The 21,395-nt window shown below is 29.0% G+C and overlaps 1 protein-coding gene across 1 annotated transcript; it reads left to right on the forward strand.

Moving 5' to 3' along the window:
- Window positions 1-11,361: 11,361 nt before the first annotated feature.
- LOC139426632 (uncharacterized) lies at window positions 11,362-14,432 on the forward strand. The gene is made up of 3 exons (XM_071186037.1): window positions 11,362-11,458; window positions 12,970-13,684; window positions 14,114-14,432. The coding sequence occupies exons 1-3, from the start codon at window positions 11,362-11,364 to the stop codon at window positions 14,430-14,432; spliced, it is 1,131 nt and encodes a 376-aa protein (XP_071042138.1).
- Window positions 14,433-21,395: the final 6,963 nt, after the last annotated feature.

Below are 21,395 nucleotides of genomic sequence, written 5' to 3' on the forward strand. Positions count from 1 at the left end.
CGTTAAATCTGTCGAGTCGCAAAAGTCCTCAATGTTCCCATAACAAATCAATATCTCGGGGGGTGCTGGATTGGAGATCGATCGTTCTCTGATTCAGGTCAAAATTACGATCTGTGGATGAATGAATGGATGTGTGAATGGGTCCGCCTTAAAAACAGGTGTGTTGTATGATGTGGTAGAAGTCGAATTCTTGGCCATAGATAGCGCCACTGGAAAACAAGAACAATCGCACCCCCTTTATATAAGCAGGCATACGTCAACAACCTCCGGTTAATTTATGTTTTCAAATTCAATGACAATTCATTTCTTCGAAAGGGAATCACATTGAAATGCGCAATCACAGCGCAATGAAAGAGTCATTTTTAGATCACTTAAATTTTTTTTAAAATTGACTGCACATTTAATCTATGGTTTAATTTTACTTTTCTTTCCAGTGGACGCTGCGAGGGAAATTATTCATGATTATTCTAAACAAAAATAACCTACACATTCGTAAATTATATTTACTTCATTTATAAGATGAAAACTCTACTTAATAATATGTGTAAAATGCATTATACTTTAAATGCATTATAAATTTTTTTAACTATTTAAAACTGAAGTTTTCTATTAGTACTATATTCTTTATCTAAAATGTAAACTACTTTTTATTACCTGCTTGGCAATTCTTTACGAGTTATTTTTCTTCTCTCCTAAGGAGCGAGCATATGAAATATGAAATAGAAAAAAAAAATTGAATGCAAATCAAAGGCAAACGGAAAAAAGAAAAAAAAAAAACAGTAGGTACAAGACGTAGATAACGCAATTATGAATGTTTACTCACAATGTTTCAAAACTCCCATTTGCATTTTAGGAAATAGCATACATATTCTTTATTTTTCTATAGCGTTAAATCATCCCATTTATTACGTAGACAATAAAGTGTATAACTGAACAAATAGATGGTTAGGCTGTCTGAAAAATTTTAAAACATGATTTTTTAGTACTTGTTCTCTTCGAATTTTTTGTTTTTATTTATCTATTTTTGTTTAAATAAATGTTACCTTAAGTTTAAACACAAATGCTTCCTTTAAAGTTAATTTCAAAGAAATGTTCAATCAAAATGATGTCTTTAGAAGAAATTCAAATTTTTTGAAATATGTTGTAAACACTCATAAGACTTTGTTTTATTGATTAAAACATTTTCGGTAGCAAATTTTTTCTCATATTTAACATAATTAAAAATACATTTTCTGATATTCATTATTTTTCAGTATTCAAATATTTATACATTATACATAAATATTTGCAGAATAAGGAATGAGGTGTCTTAGAATGAATGCGTATTGATTGATGTATTTTTCCAATTATAATAAACATTAATTAATAAACTTTTTAAGTTTTGAGCTACATTTAGTAATCTACATTTATTTATGGATTTACAAGTGACACAAATGATATTTAGCACTAAACTTGCGAATTACGCTGAAATATACTACATTTTGTTATATCTTAAAGTATAAATTTAGCTTTAATTATATTTAACGAATTTTTTCTCTTTTTTAACATAATTCAAAATACATTTTCTGTTATTCATTCATTTTTAGTATTCAATTATTTATACATTATGTATGAATATTTGCAGAAGAATGAAAGAGATGTTTTAGAATGAATGTGTATACATTAAAGCATCGCACTTACGCATCGCCAGGATTTATTACTACTTTTTATCGTTTTATATCTCAAAATTTAAATGATTTTAGCTCATAATTACAGTAAATATTTAAAAAAAATGGAATTAAAGATGAATATTTTTAGTTCAAAATTTAGTATAATATTAAGATAAACAATTTTTATAATTACGTGCAAAAAAGTTTTTGATTCACTTCAATAATTCTGGCAATATGCAAAAAAAAGTGAAAATTAAAGAGCTAAACGATTACATTTCTTACAAGATTTTACTTAGCTTCGTAAAACCAAAATTTAATGATAAGAAGGAGAAAGGATTGTGTTACACATTGTAACAATAATTTTTGAGGCACTAAATGGACTTTGAATGCTTCACACTCTTTATTGATAAGAACTTTTCACACTCCAAGGTTTATTCTACTTTGAATTCTTCACACTCTTTATTGATAAGAACTTTTCACACTCCAAGGTTTATTCTACTTTGAATTCTTCACACTCTTCATTGATGAGAACTTTTCACACTCCACGGAACTTTTCACACTCGACGATTTATTCTAATAATATATTTTTTTCACAAGTCTCCAAATTTCCCATGACTATGGTTCAGGATTCTAGGAGCAGATAGAGCCAAATTCCAACTCGAGGGCAGAGACACCTACATCCAGATTTTGGGAAGGAAGTATTGGAATGGTGGCAACAATAATGAAGCGTCCCTTTGGAAGTAATTTGATACCTCAGTCTATGATAAGAGTTGGTGAGGCGCGGAGGCTTCGGCCTGCCGTTGTTCTCTCCAAGAATGGAGAGCAGCGTATGATTCTCAATAATGAAATTGTGATAATCTTTCAGGATCCATGTTGATCTGTAATGTTTGTAGTGGAAAACAATGATCAAAATTAATTTTTGATTTCTACTTGAGTGTTAGAAAAATTTGAATTATGCATTTTTTTGATTTTAGTGTGACCTCATTTAATGTGATGGAAATAAATCTGTGTAAGTAATTTTTGTCGTTTTCTTAGAATTATGTTTCTTTTTTTATTTCAGCTTAATCTACTTATATCTAAATTTATTATTTATTTTTCCAGAGACTCCTTTTAGCTTTATACTACCACTAAATTGTTAAGTTATCCACCACGTGTGGCAGCAAATTTAATCAGTTAATGGCTAGGTTAATTAGGATGATTGTATCCAGTATTTTATCTAATTCTATTATACGGCTAATTTGATTAAGTTTTATTGAATGATTTTCTTTTCGTTCTTTAATGATTTTCTATCTCATCACCATAAACTTTAATTCTTTTTTACACACACAGCAGCACAAATTATCATATATACCACCATTTAATAGATTGATATTAGCGTTTGGCAATTTGACGGGTAAAATTTATTCATAAATTTATTTATTTGTTTTGTTTGTTGAGTAACAAACAAAATAAATGAACTTTAAATCGCGTGCTTAAAATATTTTCTCTATTAACCCCACCCACTTTTCAAAAAAAAAAAAAAAAAAAAAAAAAAAAAAAAAAAAAAAAAAAAAAGAATTTCCTTTTCCTCTTAGTAAAAGCATTCACAAATAAACACTTAATAAATTCCTTTTACTATTTTTAAGTCTTATGAAAGTTTTGCTATGATACACGTTTTATAGCCATGCCTTGAAGTTCGTGAAAATATACCTAATGAACAATGTATTTGTAATATAGGAAATTTTTCTATATTGAAAAAAATAACTCATTTATAAAAATATTTGCATAAAAATACAACAAATCACTTCGGAGTTTAAATATTAAATGCGAAATAAGTGATATCATTTATGAATGTATCAGTTCGACTAGCAATCCATCATCTATATAATGCGTAGTTATTTCTGAGATGAAATACTTCATTATTCATCTCATTATTAAAAATTATTATCAGATAATTATATTTTATAAATTAAAGATAGGAAGTTCGAAATTAAATACATTTTGATAATATTTCTTTGAATGACGATTAAGAAAAGAAGACGTATAAATTCTAAAAATAAATTAAATTAATATATTCGAAAATTCTCTATAAAATGAGTTTGGGAAAGTGAACAAAAATCTTTATACTTTACAATTTTCGAATAATAAATTTTCGACTTAAAGAATTAAGTTAAAGAATAATTTAGTTTTCAGAAGACGTTAGGGCATAGAAGTATTAAACACATTTGAAAATAATTTCTCTGTTAAACGTTGAAGCGTAAGGAAGGTATTAGATAATTTTGTCTTCGTTTTAATTGCGCGTTTAAGACAAGTTTAAGAAATAATTATTGTAGATTATATTATACTGAGCTAGAAATATAAATAATTCTTTGAATACCAATTTAACTGTAAATCTATGAACTACATTAAAATGAGAAAATAGTTTGAGTGGTGCTTAACAGAAATTAGCGTTGAGTTTCTGATCGAATAAAAATAAATATTTTCTTCAAAAAATATGTATTGGCTTCATCTACAATTCTTCAGATAATGTCGACGCAGGCCTTTTGTGAGAAACTTCTCCAGTTAGTTTCTTTCTCAAAAAATTATAATAGTAATTCATTTATGTAATAACATTTAGTTCCTGAAAAATCTTTCATCCATTTACCTGCGTGTGTGTGTTTTTTTTTCCTGCTTATTTGCATCTACAAAGGAATAAAGTTTTGTTATTGTGGTCGTTAATCTTTAACAACCCTTAGGAGATATTAAAAGCTCTTTCGTTTTACCGCTTTCAGATGCTTGACTTCTGGTAACCTAATTTATTGTTAATATGCAAAGATAAATAATGCCATATACTTAGGTATGAAGCGAACAAAAAGTAAGTTAAGAGTTATTTGCCACTTGAGTATAAGTATAGTGATATTCTGAAATTACTTATTTGAAATTCTGAATTAAAATGAGTATTCGTTTATTTTTTCTTAAAAAATAAGCATACACTGACTGAATATTTCATATATTTTTCTAGGAATGAAACGAAAAATATGTAAACACAATGCCTTGATAATTTAAATCTAACCTAGTGGAATATAAAATATTAAATAACGAAATTTTTTCATTCTCGTTTTGAAAGTGTTCTTCGTGTCTTAAATTTAATCAGATTTTTAAATTTTTTTTATACGTTTCAGTTTAGTAATTTCGTTATAAATGTAAAATGTTGGAATTAAGATGTTATTCCTTCTTGTGGTTTACTATCCAGTGATACTAATATTTGTTTTATTTGTACTTTGATTGAAATTGTGAGCTGAAAAAGATTAAAAACTTTATGAAGAATTATTAAAAAAAACGAGCAACATTTTTAAGAAACGAGAAATTTTTTTTCATTTTATTATTTATCTTAATTTTTTTTAGTTCATTTTCATCTATTCCAATCAAAATAACTCTCCGGTGTCCAAAATTAAGAAAATTTTGATTTTTAAAAATTGTTTGGCACATTTTAGCGTCAGCCTCTCAGAATGAAAAACTGGTTACGTAAATGAACAAAATTTTTTATAACTAATTGATATTATTCATTTCACAAATATACAGGCCCGACAATTGCTATTTGTTCTGTTACAATTGTTACTACTTGCTCAGTAAAGCTGTTGTTTTCTGGCCCTAGATGGATTTCGGCAGGGGATCAATTGCTCTTTAGGCCCTATCAAGCATTCTCTATTGGGTTGAGGTCTGATCTATAGTTTGTCTAAAATAAGAACTCCTCCAGACATTCGACTGGACCTGTGGTGGTGACTATGGTAACGAAGTATGACTATTTCAAGTAGGGGTGTGGGTCAATGTTTTGGAGTGGTTTCGGCTCGGGTCGGCGGGAGAAAGGGAATCTTTTCCTTCAGTCTTTTGCGTTAGTCCTAGAGTGAAACTACCCTCTTTAAAATGCGCCATCCTTGTTTCCATAGCACCAGACAGCCTCAGACTTTATGGCGGGAGGAGTTCTTAGCTAAGGCAGATTATATCTGGTCAATTCAAATGATAAATATTTTCCAGAACATCTTCGGTCAGATTATGTTTATGAGATCACTTCCTTTCGTTCATTAAAATGAAATAAGATTCAACTGCATCTTTGAGAACCGTAAATAAATCTTTTTTTTAATATATATTTAAGAGTTTCGGCTTATGACTCAAACCTGGTTAAGAGCCTTTCTCAAAATCTTGGAGGAATCTGCGGCATTCAACAAATAACTTGCTATCCGCTCCCCAAAACCTACAGCATAACTTTTTTATGATGTTATATAACTCAGAATTGTTATCACAGAAAAAGAGATCTTTCAAACGGGAGAATGCTTTTTATTGCCATCATGTTAATACCTTTTCTTAAATTTCTTTTATAACAAAGATTTATATATTTTTAACTTTTACCTTCTCCAAATTTTAAAAAAATTGTTTTTTTATCTCTATATTAGTTTATTCAAACTGAATTTGAGATTACAAATGATATTTTTTTAAGTTCACTTATTAGTAAATGAAGTGCCATTTTAAAAGTGGCCCAAATTCTTCATTTTTAATTTTTAAAATACTTTTTTAAATCTAAGTTACAGAAAAAATATTGGGATTAGTCCTAGAGTACGCCGTCTCTTTATACATATTTTCTTTGCTGAGAATTTAGCATAAAGGGAATCCCTTTTCCTTGAAGCAAACAACTTTTTTTTATCGTCGCTTTCACATTTTCACTTTCAAGATCTATTTTCCTTTCATTTATTCATTTTCTTTTTGGTAACAGTTTTTTTTCTTCATATTTTTGTCATGGCTGCATTTTCTGATGACTGCTTTTTATAGCAAGCATATTTTCAAACATTTCAGTTTTAATATTCAGTAATATAAATATCAGGTAATGCAATAAAAATTTAAATCTTAATATAAATAATACTCTAAGAATTAATTCACAAGGAAAACAAAGATGAATGTTGTAAAATATGTAGTGTAATACCTATCCAAATTTAGTATCGAAATAAATTGAGTATTATCTCAAATTAATCAAAGCCAGTGTTCATACATACTTTAAAAGGTGCAATTAAATCTAATATTCAATCAGCACAAATCGATTTAGATAAAACTTTATCAAGTTATTTTAAATGTACACCCTAAATCTCTAGTCAATATTTTTGTTGTTAAAAATTCATACTTTTAAACAAACTTCTGCTGTTTTTAATGCAAATATTACGGATTTAAATTTTAAAAACAATCCTTTTAAAATAATCTTACACAAAATTTGTAAATTACAGTAAGTTATTGCAAAACAGAAAAACTTAGTATACTTTAAAACCAAGGTATAAGATGGTTTAGATCCATTTTTCACAAATTGACGATTGGATCGCCTCCTGCTACATTTTGAGGATTACTGTGCTTCGACACATCAATAACTTGAAAAATCGACTCTCCTCGAGTGTTATTGCACAAAGAAAATAAATCATTATGTAGTAAACTGATATTCTCTCGTGGCTTTTAACTTCGTTAATTTATGTTTTCTTTTTCAAATTATTTCGTTATCTATTTTAAAAACTACAAAAATATTTTTAAAGTAGCTGAATTTACAAAAATTTACATGAAATGATTTTAAATGCATATGGAATCTTCGTTAAAAATCTTTTATTCATTAACTAATGAATATTTACAGTTTCTTACAACAGGAAATGCACGTTTAATTAATCTAAAAGCAATGCTTTTAAATTAAGCTTATCCGAAATTTGTAAGCCAGAATAAATTACCCTAAAAATAGAAAAGCTTAGGATAATTTCTTTGTCTCACGTTTTCTCCTTTACACTTTTACCATAAAAAAGAAATAAATATAGAATAAGATATTACTCTTTTATATGGATACAAAATAAGTTTAATGGGGAAAATCTAAAACCATATCAGACTTAATGCTTCATTTTATGCAAGTCTTTCTACACTCGAGACTTTAAAAATCTTAATGAATATATTCTCATATTGTTCAAACATTACATCTTTTTTTTTATTATCACTTACACTAATTTTGATCCGGAAATCCTGAAACGACATCATCCTGAAATCTGTTTGCTTTGAATAGAAGAATAGCTGTGTTTCATTAGTTCATTATAATGTTTGCAATACCTAAGTAAAACGTGAATTGCGCATTCTGCTTTAACAAATTTTTTATCACACTCTTTCATTTAAATACGAGATTTTTCATTTTTTTAAAAATTTAGCAGTTCATCTGTGGCATTACTGCTGCAATGAGGTGTTGTTATTGTGATCGTTACTTTTAACACCTCTTTAGTAGCAGTATATATGTTACCGGCAAAAGTATGAAATCCGGCATTGTATAGAATGCCTAGGCATTGTATAGAATGTCTAAAATTAGCCTGCAAAGTATGAAATGATTTATATTTCCCACATTGCTTAGGCATTCTATAGAATGCCAAATTAGAAACCGGCAAAGTATGAAATAAACGCCCTGATGAGGTTATTATGTAAATAATGCGCATGTTATTGTGAATGACCGAAATTGGTGGTTGTTGACTTTCATCGGTGAATGTTGACAATCACATAATCGCTTTGGTGAATGTCCGATTTGATATTAATTTATTCCTGGATATAATTACATTTATTCGATATTTTAATACTTACTGACGATAGAAGAAATATCAGGGTAGGGTATGCCGGGCAAATGTATACCGGCCAGTGGCACTTAAACTAGACTTTCGGACATTTACCAAAGGTCTAGTCATATTAGGTCTAGTTAAGTGCCATTTGCCCGGTATACATTTGCCCGATACTCCAAACACTGATGTTTCTTCTAATCTATTGTCAGTAAGTATTAAAATATCGAATGAAAGTAATTATATCCACGAATAAACTAATATCAAATCAAATGTAATAAATATTTCGGACATTCACCAAAGCGACTATGTGATTGTCAACATTCACCGGTGAAAGTCAACAACTACCGATTTCGGTCATTCACAGTAACATGCGCATTATTTACATAATAACCTCATCGGGACGTTTATTTCCTACTTTGCCTAAATAGCATTTGTCATTCTATAGAATGCCTAGGTATTATATACATTGTCAAGGGGAAGTATGTAATATTTCTAACATTTCATACTTTGCCTAAAAACCTCCGGTAATCTATACAATGCCTAGGCATTCTATACAATTCCAGCGTTTCATACTTTGCCGGTAACATATGCATTGTTTTTTTACTGAATTCTTACCTTTGTATGTTAGATTGATGCTTAGTTAGATAGAATTAAAAATATCGAATCGATAAGACTTATGGCATGTTTACATTATAAATAGAAATTGTTCATCTAACTTTTTACTGTTTAGATTTTAAAAGCTTTAGTTCATGCTTTTGTTAACATTTGAATTTCGATTTAATAAAATTGTTTTTACACCTTTAAATGATACTTTAAATTTTTTAAGCTGATATAAATTTTTTTTAAGCTGTATTAGCGTCGTGAGCTGCATTGATCTTTTTAAATTGAATGGCATTTCAAGTTGCTTTAATGCAATTAATTATCATTCATTTATTGAAGAGACATAAATGGTTAAAATTAGAAATTTTGAAGAAAAAACAGTGGTAGAGATTTCAATTATTAAGATCAGGTTATTGTGGACGTTCTATTTTTTTGTACACAGAAAGTTTGCCCGGTTTAGTAAAAGAACACGTAACTAATTGCGTCTACAGAGGATTCAAATAACAATTTTCAAATATTTAAAACAGTATTCTTTTTGAGCATCTGTTGTTTTGCTTTTTGTACTGTTTGCATTACTTTTTAGGTATTTAATTATTAAAAGTTTGCACTATTTCAGAAAACTTAGTTTTTTTAATTATGTCTAGGTTCAAACTAATGCCGTTTTGAGTATTTGAACAAGATAATTTTTTTAAAAAAACATTGCAAGCTAAATTTTTCATCTTTTAACAAAGAAGTACCTTATTAGTTCTGCTTATGCAAAATAAAAGCTTAAGAATAAATGCATACTTAAAAATAAATGCAGTTTGAGCTTTGAAAATAAATGCCTGCTTAAGAAAATGCATAATAAGGTTTGAAAATAAATGCGTGTGTAAAAATAAATGCATGCTAAATTGATTTACCTTGGTTGTTTTGTTGACACATTTTTCCCTGTTTAAATATGTATTGTGAAGCCTTATTTTTTATCTTTCAAATATTTTCGACACGACTTTCTTTTCTTTTATCAAATCTCAAATGGAATAAATAGAAAAAGAAAAAAAGTTAAAATCTCAAATATGTCAATTTCATAAATTCCTAAAAGCATAAATATTTCGGTTCTACAATAAGTTCGGTTCAACCCCAGTTTACAGAACAATATATAAAAATTGCTATGCATATATTTTTCTAATGAGCCGTAAGAACATATATCACACAAAATTCGAAGGAATAATGATAAATCTAACTATAAATTCCTTTGAATTATGCAAGTTGTGGGATGCAGAGGTTATCTAAACGCTGGAGGAAAACTTCTCGACTATATGCCCCTGAAATAATACAATCTCTTAAGGGTGCAAAAAACTTGTATATATTCAAAAGAAAAAAAAATTAAATCCAAGTTTTTTTCATTCCTATGTGAATACACGCGAAAATTATTTGTTTACAAAAATTCCAGCACCACATTCTTGAACCTTCTACAATGTAAAATATACTTAAATTTTAAGTACCTAATTTTTGATTATTAAGTTTGTTTAAAATTATGAAATATTTAGTATTTACCTAATAAAAAATATGTATAAGGTAAATACTTGCCTTGCATAAGAGATAAGAGATTAATAAGCAAATTCGTATTCTGCTTTTACATAAAATTGAGTGCAGCAATTTTTTATTTATGTGATTCTTTTTTGAATGAGAGTGAAGTTCGCGTTTTATTAGATTCGGGACCCATAACTAGTTTCATAAGTAAGGAATGTTCAGATCGATTGCAATTGAGAATATTTCCGTTAGGTCTCAAGTATGTGCTACTTTAATGAATAAAGTCCGAACTTTTAACACTGATTAAATTTATTAGTTGTTCCCAGAATTACTGATATCACACCCTCAAAAAAAGTAAACAAGTGTATGGAGGGGTCGGAAGCCATTAACTTAGTTGATGAGTCTTTTCACATTTCACAAAGAGTTGATTTTTAAATCGGCGCGGAATCTTTTTTGGAGCTAATAATCTAATGAGCAAATTCACCCCCTAACTCAAATTTAATCTTACGAAATTCTGTGTTTGGTTATTTAGTTAGTGGAAGCATATCAAATATGGAGGATAATAAAATCCATTGTGGGTTAGTTAAAGTAACTCTTTATTTAGAGCAAACAGTTAGAAGTTTTTGGAAAATAGAAAATATGAAATATTTACCCCGACCCGCCCCAATTTAGGGCATACGGGTAAATGTTTATTAAAATCAAGAAAAACAGAAAAGTACATAAAATACAAAAAGTAACATTACAGAGTAACATTATGTAAACATTACAGAGTCTGATGCAACATTACAGAAAATATCGAAACTGAAATAGTTGAGAGCAAAGATAAAATAATTTGTGAAGAGCATTTTAAAAATAACTTACTAGAAATTCTGTTTGACGATGCATCGTAAAAATGCCCTTAAAAGAGGACCCTAAGCATTTGGGAAAATCTAAAGAGTATGCTTTGGAAAAAAGTAAATCTGTTGTAGAAACGTTTAATTCAGGAGCCGAATTATTTATTTTTGTATAAGGATTTCCTTCGTGAATATTTGGAGATGGATTACATGTCAGAAATTTCGGATGGTGATGAAGAAGAAGCCACTTACTACATTCCCCATTTAGGAGCCTTAAATTCTTTGCAATTAAATGGAGGTAATTTATTTTCTATCATGACAAGGTTCCGTAAATATGTTTAAGGCAGACATAAAGAAAATGTACCGGGTGATCTTGATTCACCGTAGCTAAAGAAAATTGCAGCGTATTCTTTGGAAAGAAGAGGAGAAAGGACCTGACAAAACCTACGAGTTGAATACCGTCACTTACGGTGCGGTGTGTGCGCCATTTCTAGCAACTCTATATTAAAACAAATAGCTATTGATGACGAAGAAATCTTGCTGCGCCAGTCATTGAAAATGATTTTTACATCGCTGACGCTTATTGACCGGTTCTAATAATTTAGCAACTGCAAAGGTACTTAACAAGTTTGGTATTTTTAGAAAATGCTGGCATGCAACTCAACAAATGGCACAGCAATTGCGCAGAGAACGTCTGATAATGAAGAAATATGTAATTTTACTAACTGTGATGGAGCGCGAATACTAGGAGTTTCTTGGAGTCTCAAGAGAGATAGTCCTTATCTTAAAGTTACCTGTATTGCCTCACATAGAAAAGACACTAAGTTACGAAGCGCTGTGTATCCTCAATCGCACGTCTTTTCGACCCCCTTGGATAGCTTGAACCAGTAGTGTCAAAAGCAAATATATTTTTGCAACAGCTATGGACTTTAAAACTGGACTGGCGTGAAGATCTACCCGAGAAAAAAAACCAAGAGGGGGAAAATTAGCTTTAAAGAGTGTTAACAACATGGAATTTGATAGATGTATACTTACAGAGGGAGCTGACGTCAGGGCCAGATTATAGCCTAGGCCCAATAGGCATGGGGCTAGGGCCCACAATTTTTGATAGGCCTCAAAAATTAGTAAACAGTCTAATGAAAGGTGGGCTAGCTATGTGTTGGTTTAAGTACAACATAAAAAATAATTCCAGCTTACAATAAATAAAAAATTCAACTAATCAGTGACTTTCAGCAAAAATCACTGATTTCAATTGTTTGTGTTCACCAAACTATTTTTATTTTGACATAACATTGTTTTGTTGTTTTATATTTTGCTTTAATTTTAAGATACATGAAATTTATCTTAGAAAAATAATCTTCAATTGTGTGTTTTCAAAATTTCTTCGAATGTTTCGCTTGAATCATGCAGTTCAATAGATTCTTTTTCATTATTAGGACTACTCTTCAGTAATTTAGTTTCAGAATATTTTGTAAGGGGCCCAGAAAATTTGGTGCGCCTTGGGCCTGAATTTGTCTTGATCGGTCCCTGACTGACGTGCTGGAAATTCATGGATTCGCCGATGCTTCAGAGGTTGATTACGGTGCTGTTGTTTCCTGTAAGTATGATAAATATGGTCAAGCAGCGACTATCAAATTAATTGCTAGCAAAAGTCGGGTATCACCTTTGAAATGAGTAACCATCCCAAGACTAAAACTTGGCGCCTCATTGCTTCTAGCCAAATTAATGAAAAAAAGTGATAAGCTCTTGATTTGCCTATATCCAACAAAATCTTATAGAGTGACAGCATGATTGTGTTTACTTGGACAGATGAAGAGTCATTTCTACTTAAAACTTTCGTTTCCAATCGTGTATCTCAGATTCAAGACTTAACTAGCATTGATAAATGGCGATATATACCATCAACTGAGCACCCTGCAGACATTATCTCGAGAGATCTTGATCCAGATAAACTTTCACAATGTAGATTATGGATTGAAGGACCCAATTTCTTGTGTGACAGTGAATATCCAAATATAGACATTCCACCCAGAGTTATTAAAGATGAATTTTCCAATGAATTTAAACTATCTAGTGCCTTTAATTTTTTTATTAGTAATAACAGTAATTTTCGTGATAATTTTCTGGAAGTAGGTAATAATTATAGTAAACTCATTCTTGTATTAAGTTTTGTACATAGGTTCATCGATAATTGTCGGAGCACATATGACACATCAAATAGGTCTTTGTCTCCAGATGAACTCAAAAGAGTCAAACTGAAAATGGTAAATTTAGTGCAGAAACGAAAGTTCAGGAAAGAAATTAGAGATTTAGAAGGTGCAGGTGCAGTTTCAAAGAAGAGTAAGGTAAGAAGTTTATGTCCTTTCATTGACAAAGAAGATCTCTTAAGAGTAGGTGGACGTTTGTCCAATAGTAATGTGTGCTTTGACAAACAATTCCCATTATTGTTACCAGGAAAACATAAATTAACACATTTGATAATTATTAATAATCATATTAAGCATTTACATGTTGAATCTCAAGCGTAATTGCTTATTATAGGGCAAAGATTTTGGCCAATAAAGGGAAAATCTGTTAGTAGAAAAATAGTTCGTGAGTGTTTGTCACGATTTAAAGCTAAACCAATAACTTAAGATCAACTTATTGGTGACATACCCAAAAGTCGTGGGAGTCAAAATTTTCCCTTTTCCATTTCAGGAATGGACGTTTGCGGATCATTTACAATTAAATACAAGGACCAACGGAAAGGTTCCTTTAAAAAAATTTATGTCGCGATTTTTGTATGCTTTGTCACAAAAGTGGTTCATTTGGAGCTTGTGACAGAGTTGAGTTCTCAAGCATTTATAGCTACCTCTAATAGATTTTTTTCACGTAAAGAAAAATGCAGTATTCTGTACTCAGAAAATGCGACTAATTTCATTAGGAGTAATAATGAGTTATAACTATTATTTAGCTTAGTTAAAACTCCTGATGAGAGTTTATGTAATTATATTTGGAGGAGTTTGAGTTTTGGAAGGCTCTGGGAAGCTGGAGTGAGATCTTTAAAATATCATCTGAAGAGAGTAGTGAGTGATAAAAAATTAACTCATGAAGAATTTTTGACAGTGACTACTCAAATTGAGTCCATTCTGAATTCAAGATCGCTTACCCCGTTATCTTCAGATGTTAATGATTTGAGCGTTCTCACTCCAGGCCATTTCCTGATCACATTTCCTGATCACATTTCCAGGCCATTTCCTGACCGTTCACATCTATTGTTGAATCAGATGTAACCTATGTGTCTGATAATAGGTTGAGTTTACGGCTCAAAACCACTAAATTCGTACAATTGATATGGAAAAAGTGGCACAAAGATTATTTATCAAATTTGCAACAATGGTCAAAACGTACTTTGATAAGCAAAACATTAAAACTGGAGATATGGTTGTGATAAAAGAAGAAAATTTAGTTTCATGCAAATTTCCAATACGTAGAATTCTGGTCGTCTTTCCGGGAAAGGATGGCAGAGTTCGTGTTTGTAGTATTAAAACAAAAAAAGGAATCTTCAAGCGACCAATTTCTAAGCACATTATATTATTTACCAACATTATATTACATTATAGACCAATAGCATATTACTTTTTCATATACTTGGGAATATTTTATTGTGTAATTGTGATTTGTGTATTAATATTAATTGTTGATTGTTAAAACAATGCAACGCACGGCTGTATGTATTCTCACTGTTTTGTAGCTCCATCTAAGAAAACATGTGTAATACAGAGAGAGTATGTGTGTGTGTGTGTGTGTGTGTAGAAAGAGAGTTGTGAAGAGATACAAACAAAGCTCTCTTCCAAATAATTATTGTGCAAATTTACAGTCTACTTCTTTCTACTTATTGAGTGAATATTTAGTTACCCTCAGGTAAATAAGTCTACAAGCATGACTTATTTACATGACATGTTTCAATGTGGCAATTTATTATGGTTGCAGTACCTTTGCACCCTATTATATCAGAACCTCATTTGGTGCTTAAAGTATTAATTTATGGTTAAACGCTTAATTGAATTTTTAGAGAACTTATAGTGAAGTTACCTGAACTGTTTCAAATGACTTTGTAGAAACTGTTCACTTTTCACACTTTACATTCTCAATTACATTTATCTATAATTTTCCTCTTTGATCAGCAGAGGAATAAAAAAATGCCATGTGTGAAATATTGAAAAATATACAAAATGATATCATTATTTATTAGTACTTTGGCAAATCTAATAGCTTGTGCCATTACGGCTCACAGGATAGAGCTCTCGCTTCCGACTAAAGCAAACCGGGTTCGAACCCAAGCGATGCCTGCCTTATACGAATTCTGTTCCAAGCTCACACCCACCATAGTACTGCCTTAAAATATTATCAGTGGTTGACGTTGACGGTTCATGAAATTAGAGTCCCCTTGCCGTTGGACTAGCCATGTCAAGTTTTCGTGGTTTTCTTTTCTGTGTAATGCCAGGTTAATTCCATTAAAAAAAAGGACTCCACGAGGGCTCATTTATTCCAGTCCTTGATTCAGGTATTCCCTTGTCTTCTGGCTTGGGTTAAAAATTACAAGGCCGTACATCAATAGCCGTAACTCATAAATAGATCGGTATTAAAGTCCGTATTAACACTAGTTATAACATAAAAACATCAATGTCAAGCATTAAGGTGTCATCTTCGCTACTTTTGATACTTACGATAATATCGATGCAAAAAATTATTTTGATGTTATGATTGATCTTTCTGTTAATGATAATAATTATAAAATTCAATAATTAGTATTATTGGTCATAACATCATCCGATATATATTGTAATACCTATGATATGTAGGAAAATTAGTAAAATGAATAATTTTTCCTAGGTGTAATGCATTATTTATTATTTTTTTGATGTTACCATTTTTCTCGCTTATTTAATTGGAGACATTTCAATCTGCTCAATTATAAATAAATATAATATTTATGTTTTGTAAGTTTTCAAATATATTTCTAGTCTTGAAAGAAATATTTAAAGTCTTAAATAATATTACTTAAAACAAAAAAAAAAAAAAAAATTGCAAAACTAATCATTTCTTAGAAAACGTTCGAAGCATACTTTTTTTGTACAGCACTAAAGATGCATAGTTTCCGCATAATTTTAACCGAGTCTATTACTTCTTGTTGTTTCAAACAATGTGAAAGCGACAGTATTATCCCCTTCTGCTGAATATACAAATTCTTTTAACAACTTGACTTTCTACAGAAGGCGAACTTCCACATCCGAATTCGCACGAATGTAACTAAAGACAAACACGCATAACTTATGAAGAATTCTCAGAAGTCCTGTTTCTTAAGTAACAGTCTTTTTTAGTCTAAGTTAAGTCTTCTTTAAATTATTCAACATGTTGAAGCGTGATCGAACATGTTTACTTAAGAATAATTTTGAACTAAATGATTACGAAAGAACGTAAGCATCTATTTAAATTTCTTCTAATAATTAAAAAAATATTTTAAAACTACTTATATATATGTCTAACATGTTGCTCTAATGACAGACTTTGGGTTGTATTTGTACAATCGTGGATCATTTGTAATATTACAATTTATTAAACTTAATATTATGACTATTGCTTATAAAACTTTGTATTGGTTGAACTATTTCAATTCTAAATAAGAAATACATTATCTCATGGTCCTGAAAAATTTATTGCCCATACAAAATGTAAGTAAATATAGATGAAAAAATGTCTTTATCATATTATGACCAAAGAACTTCATATTGCCTTCCTTCATATATATCTAGAATTAATAATTAATAAAATTATAACTCCAATTATTTGTTCATTATTGTTACAAAGATTGCCATCGATTTAATCAGAAAAGTTTGAAACTTTCCGAAGAAATAGCTAAATATTAATAACAGTAAATTAAAATAAAAATATCCCGCTAATTAGAAACAGTAAATTTAAATAAAATTTAAGTTTGCCGTTTCTGATAAGCGTTGACTTACTCATCAAACTTCCCTTCAAGATTTTTATCTTGTGTTAATACTTACAAATTAACGATAAAGATACATTCAACTTCGCAAATAAACGTTTGGACAATTTCTATAAACTAATATGGTATTTCGTTAAAAACTTTACGGAAATAAATATATTTTACACTTTTTCATTTTTAATTTGCAAAATCTTACGAATTAAATATCTTTTAAGAACGTCATTGAATTCGTTTTGGAAATTAGTTCATTTAACTGCTTATGTTATTTTAATTTAAGAATATACAGGCAAATATTTAATCTAATAAAATTTGTATCAATATTTGATTTTATAAAAATTCATCTTCGACGTCAATTCAAATATTCAAGAAATAATAATTATATTTTCAGTATATCTCCATTTCATGTTATGGTAATTAAAATATTCTAAGTCTTCCTACAAACATAAATAATAAAGTAAGGGTTATATGAGTGACTTTTAATGAGAGAAATGTGCTGTTGATTTAATCGATTCAAGTAATAATGTCGTATTTTGAACGCTTATACTATATAAGGAATTGTTATAAATTGACAGGTATGTAATAATTATATGTTCTTGGGAAAATAATATAGAATAGACCATTTATAATTCTGCTTGGATATACATTCTGTAGTGATTTGTATCCCTGGGCTACCATGGTTTCTGTTTTCATGGTTTTGGTTTTCACTATCATTATTTTATTTTTCGTTTACAGTTTTTTTATGATGAAAATGTCTTGTATTTTGTTTATCTTATTTACTTCTGACGAGTCGAGGAAATGTGGGCCAATTTCTTAGCGTACGAAACATATAGACTATTTTCTCCTTTATAAATTTTAAAGCGAATGAAAAAGTATTTACACTATCAAAAATGTAGAGAATTTTAATTTAATTTATTCTAGTTTTTATTTTTATTTTAGAATTTAAATAAGATTTTCAATTTATTAGAATGAACTACATGTGAAATCTGAGTCAATATTAAAAAAATATTTTTATGCAATTTTGATGATGTTAAAATATTAGATTCCTTCTAAACTTTCAATAAAAAAGACTCTTTTGTTTTAATTTGCGGCGGATTTGATACAAATCTCTTACAAAAAATGCGGAATGATTGTAATCCAAACAATAAATGAAATCCTGAAAGTGGACTTATGAAATACAAAACATTGCAAATTTATTTACGTATTCCGGGAAATTTAGTTTTATGTTAGAATTTAGAATCAATACTTAATTTACAATAATTACCTTTTATCAAATTTACAAAAATTATAAATATCAAAAAACTAGTCTGCTCTATGACAACAAAATAGCGGACGAAATTAAATTTCTTTTTTTTTTATTCCTTATAGTTCGAGGCTAATCATTAACACCGGGAAATGCATAAAATTTGCAATTACCTAATGTGTCATTTTAATTCTCAGCTTTTTCACGTAATTTAATCATTGAAGGTAATGTAAGGTGCAGTCATTTTGTACATACGTAATGATCTTAATGACGAATTCAAAGACTAAATTACAGCTTCTATTTTGATCCATTTTTGATTTTCTCCGGAAAACTACACTCAATTACATATATTCCCTGACGTTTTGACCTTTTTGCATCATTTACGATATTTTATTTCCAAATCACCTACATCACAACCTCATATACTTTTGCAACAAAGCAGTAAAACAGCATTAAGTGTAATGATAGCTCTTAGAAAAGTCAAGATTACATGCCTCAAATTGAACGAATTTTTTTCTCGTTTTGCTTCATTGTCATTATTCTCCTTTTCTGTCTTGCATTTTTCTTTTATAACCATTGTTGAATAGCCAACCCAATATTGACTTTACAACTACCGATATTGAGCTTCGTAGCCTCGTAATTTTAAACCTGTAGTGTGTGTACCACTAGAAAAATACAATTCCAATTCACTAGTACATAACACATGTTAACTGGATTCTATGTTGGGGTACCTTTTTATAGAAGGTTCGTTGAAGGTTTGGTTTTACATAAATCTTCAAACAGAAAAAAATCAATTCTTAAAACAGATTAAACAGTTGTAAAAATAAATATTAACTTTCACTTCCGTTGACCTTTTAAGGATTAAGTTTTTCATATATAGGCGTTTAAACTGTTTATTTTTTAATTTTTGCCTCAAAATTATTTAAACATAATTTTAACTTCAACACCTTTGCTTCATTGAAGGCTAATTTAGAATTGAATCAAGTGAAAAGATTGGATTTTTTTAAAGTGTTTGGCGATTTTTTACTTTCATTTTTTGATATTAGATTCAGCTAACAAGTCATTGAGGCAAGTTTCTCTTGGAAGTTTTTTAATTGATGATTTTTCATTTCCGAAAAATTAAGAATTATTTCCTAAAGAAGGAAATGCATAAAACGTTGGCGAGAAATGTATAATATGAAGCAAGTATTTTGAATCCAAAAGTTTAGAGAGCTGAGAAGATGTTTCTTTCCAAAGAAAGTGACAATTTAAAGCTTTAGAATGGCGATGCATAATGCAGAAATATATAACAACCTGTCAGGAAGTGCCAAAGTAGCCATGCTTATTTTCAGTGTTATATATTCCCTTTTTATATTTTTCGAAACAAAAATATTTTCTTACAGAAATATTAAAGTAATAAACTTTCAAAGACATTTAAAAGTTTTTCTGAAATTTTGAATTTAAAAAAATATTATTCAAAAAATTAAATGTTTCATGAGTTGATTGTTCATAAATAACTTGTACGTGCACTAATTAATAATTTCTGATCTAATCATTGAATTTTCAAACTGAATTGTATATTAGCCAGAATGCATCAGAACAAGTACAACATGCTGAATGAAACCACAATCCTAAAATGTGAAGAAGATGTACCTATTCACAGAAAAAAATATTAATTTTCTTATAAATCGGATATAAATTCTAGAAGATACGAAGTCTTATTACGGGAAAAATTTCGTGGTTTCATGTATAAAAATAAACAAATATTTTAAACATTTAAATAAACTGTATAAAAAATAACACTTTAAAACTGCATCCATTGATTAGACGTCTTGAACATGTCTTAAATTTGTTAGCACTTATCTCAAAATCATAAGACACTGCAACACAATTATATCCTTATTAGTTTATATCTTAGAGAAATAAAGCAAATTGCTCTGGTATATTAGTAAGACAGCTTCTCGTATATATCAGTAATTCTAGAATTTTAATTTAAGTAGTAGCCTACAAGTTGTAACTTAAGTAGTTGTGAAAATCTACCTTATTTAAATATTACACGCTAACACTCGACTTTTATCTTTTGTTTTTCATCTTCGCAACAGAAAAAAAAGTAATCATGGATTAAATAAAAAAAAATTAATAAAAAAAATTTTATAAAAAAATGCTTTATTTTTATTTGGTTTCTTTTATTATTTCTTATTTTATTAAAAATTAAATTTAGGTCTACAATGTTGACAAAGTATATAAGACATGGCAAGCAATAAAAAATACGAAAAAACAAGGCATTGCAAAATTAAATTTTAAGTTAATAACTATTCTACACCACGTAATTTTTAATAATTGAAACAATGTTTGCAGCCAATATTCTTTTAATTACTTTTGAAGCTAACTAGAAGTAATAATTATTATTTTTTACACAACCCTTACCACTTTTGTAATAAAATAAAATAAAACTTTATTGTCTTGTATCTATATATAATATTGTCTTGTATCTGACAGCTGCCAATATGGCACTACATACGTCAAAAAAATAATGAAAGCAGTTATCAGCTTGTAAAAAATCCTTCTAAGTAAAAAAGTTTTTTCAAAAAAAAAAAAAAANAAAAAAAAAAAAAAAAAAAAAAAAAAAAAAAAAAAAAAAAAAAAAAAAAGCGAAAAATATTTATTGATCATTGAAGAAAGTTGGGAAAATTAACCACATTCACAGTATTATCAGATGTTATGTTGCAATAACTCAATAAATTGTTGAAATAATAATAATTCATTAGCATTTCTGATAAACTACGTAATTCCATTCATATTGTTTTTATTATAAAAATATATCGTTTTATTCTATTACTATTTCTCGTTATAAAATTCCTCTAATTTACATACGTAATGTTCATTTTAAAATTGTTTATGCTTTATGTTTGTTTTCAATATTTTTTTATCTTTTTATGTTTCCTACCTATTTTTGGAATGCTATGGTCTCATTTTCATTTGCAAAATGTTTTTATTTTTATGCATCTTAGCCCATAGTAAAACTTA

The sequence above is a fragment of the Parasteatoda tepidariorum genome, chromosome 1 (genome assembly GCF_043381705.1).
Source record: "Parasteatoda tepidariorum isolate YZ-2023 chromosome 1, CAS_Ptep_4.0, whole genome shotgun sequence".
Lineage (NCBI taxonomy): Eukaryota > Metazoa > Arthropoda > Arachnida > Araneae > Theridiidae > Parasteatoda > Parasteatoda tepidariorum.

What these genes read in the sequence shown, in the direction of transcription:
- LOC139426632 (XM_071186037.1), top strand. Translation starts at nt 11,362, where the DNA reads ATGGATTACATGTCAGAAATTTCGGATGGTGATGAAGAAGAAGCCACT. An exon ending in TTCTTTGCAATTAAATGGAG is followed by an intron (nt 11,459 to 12,969) that starts GTAATTTATTTT and finishes TTACTTGGACAG; the next exon opens with ATGAAGAGTCATTTCTACTT. An exon ending in TTACATGTTGAATCTCAAGC is followed by an intron (nt 13,685 to 14,113) that starts GTAATTGCTTAT and finishes ACTATTATTTAG; the next exon opens with CTTAGTTAAAACTCCTGATG.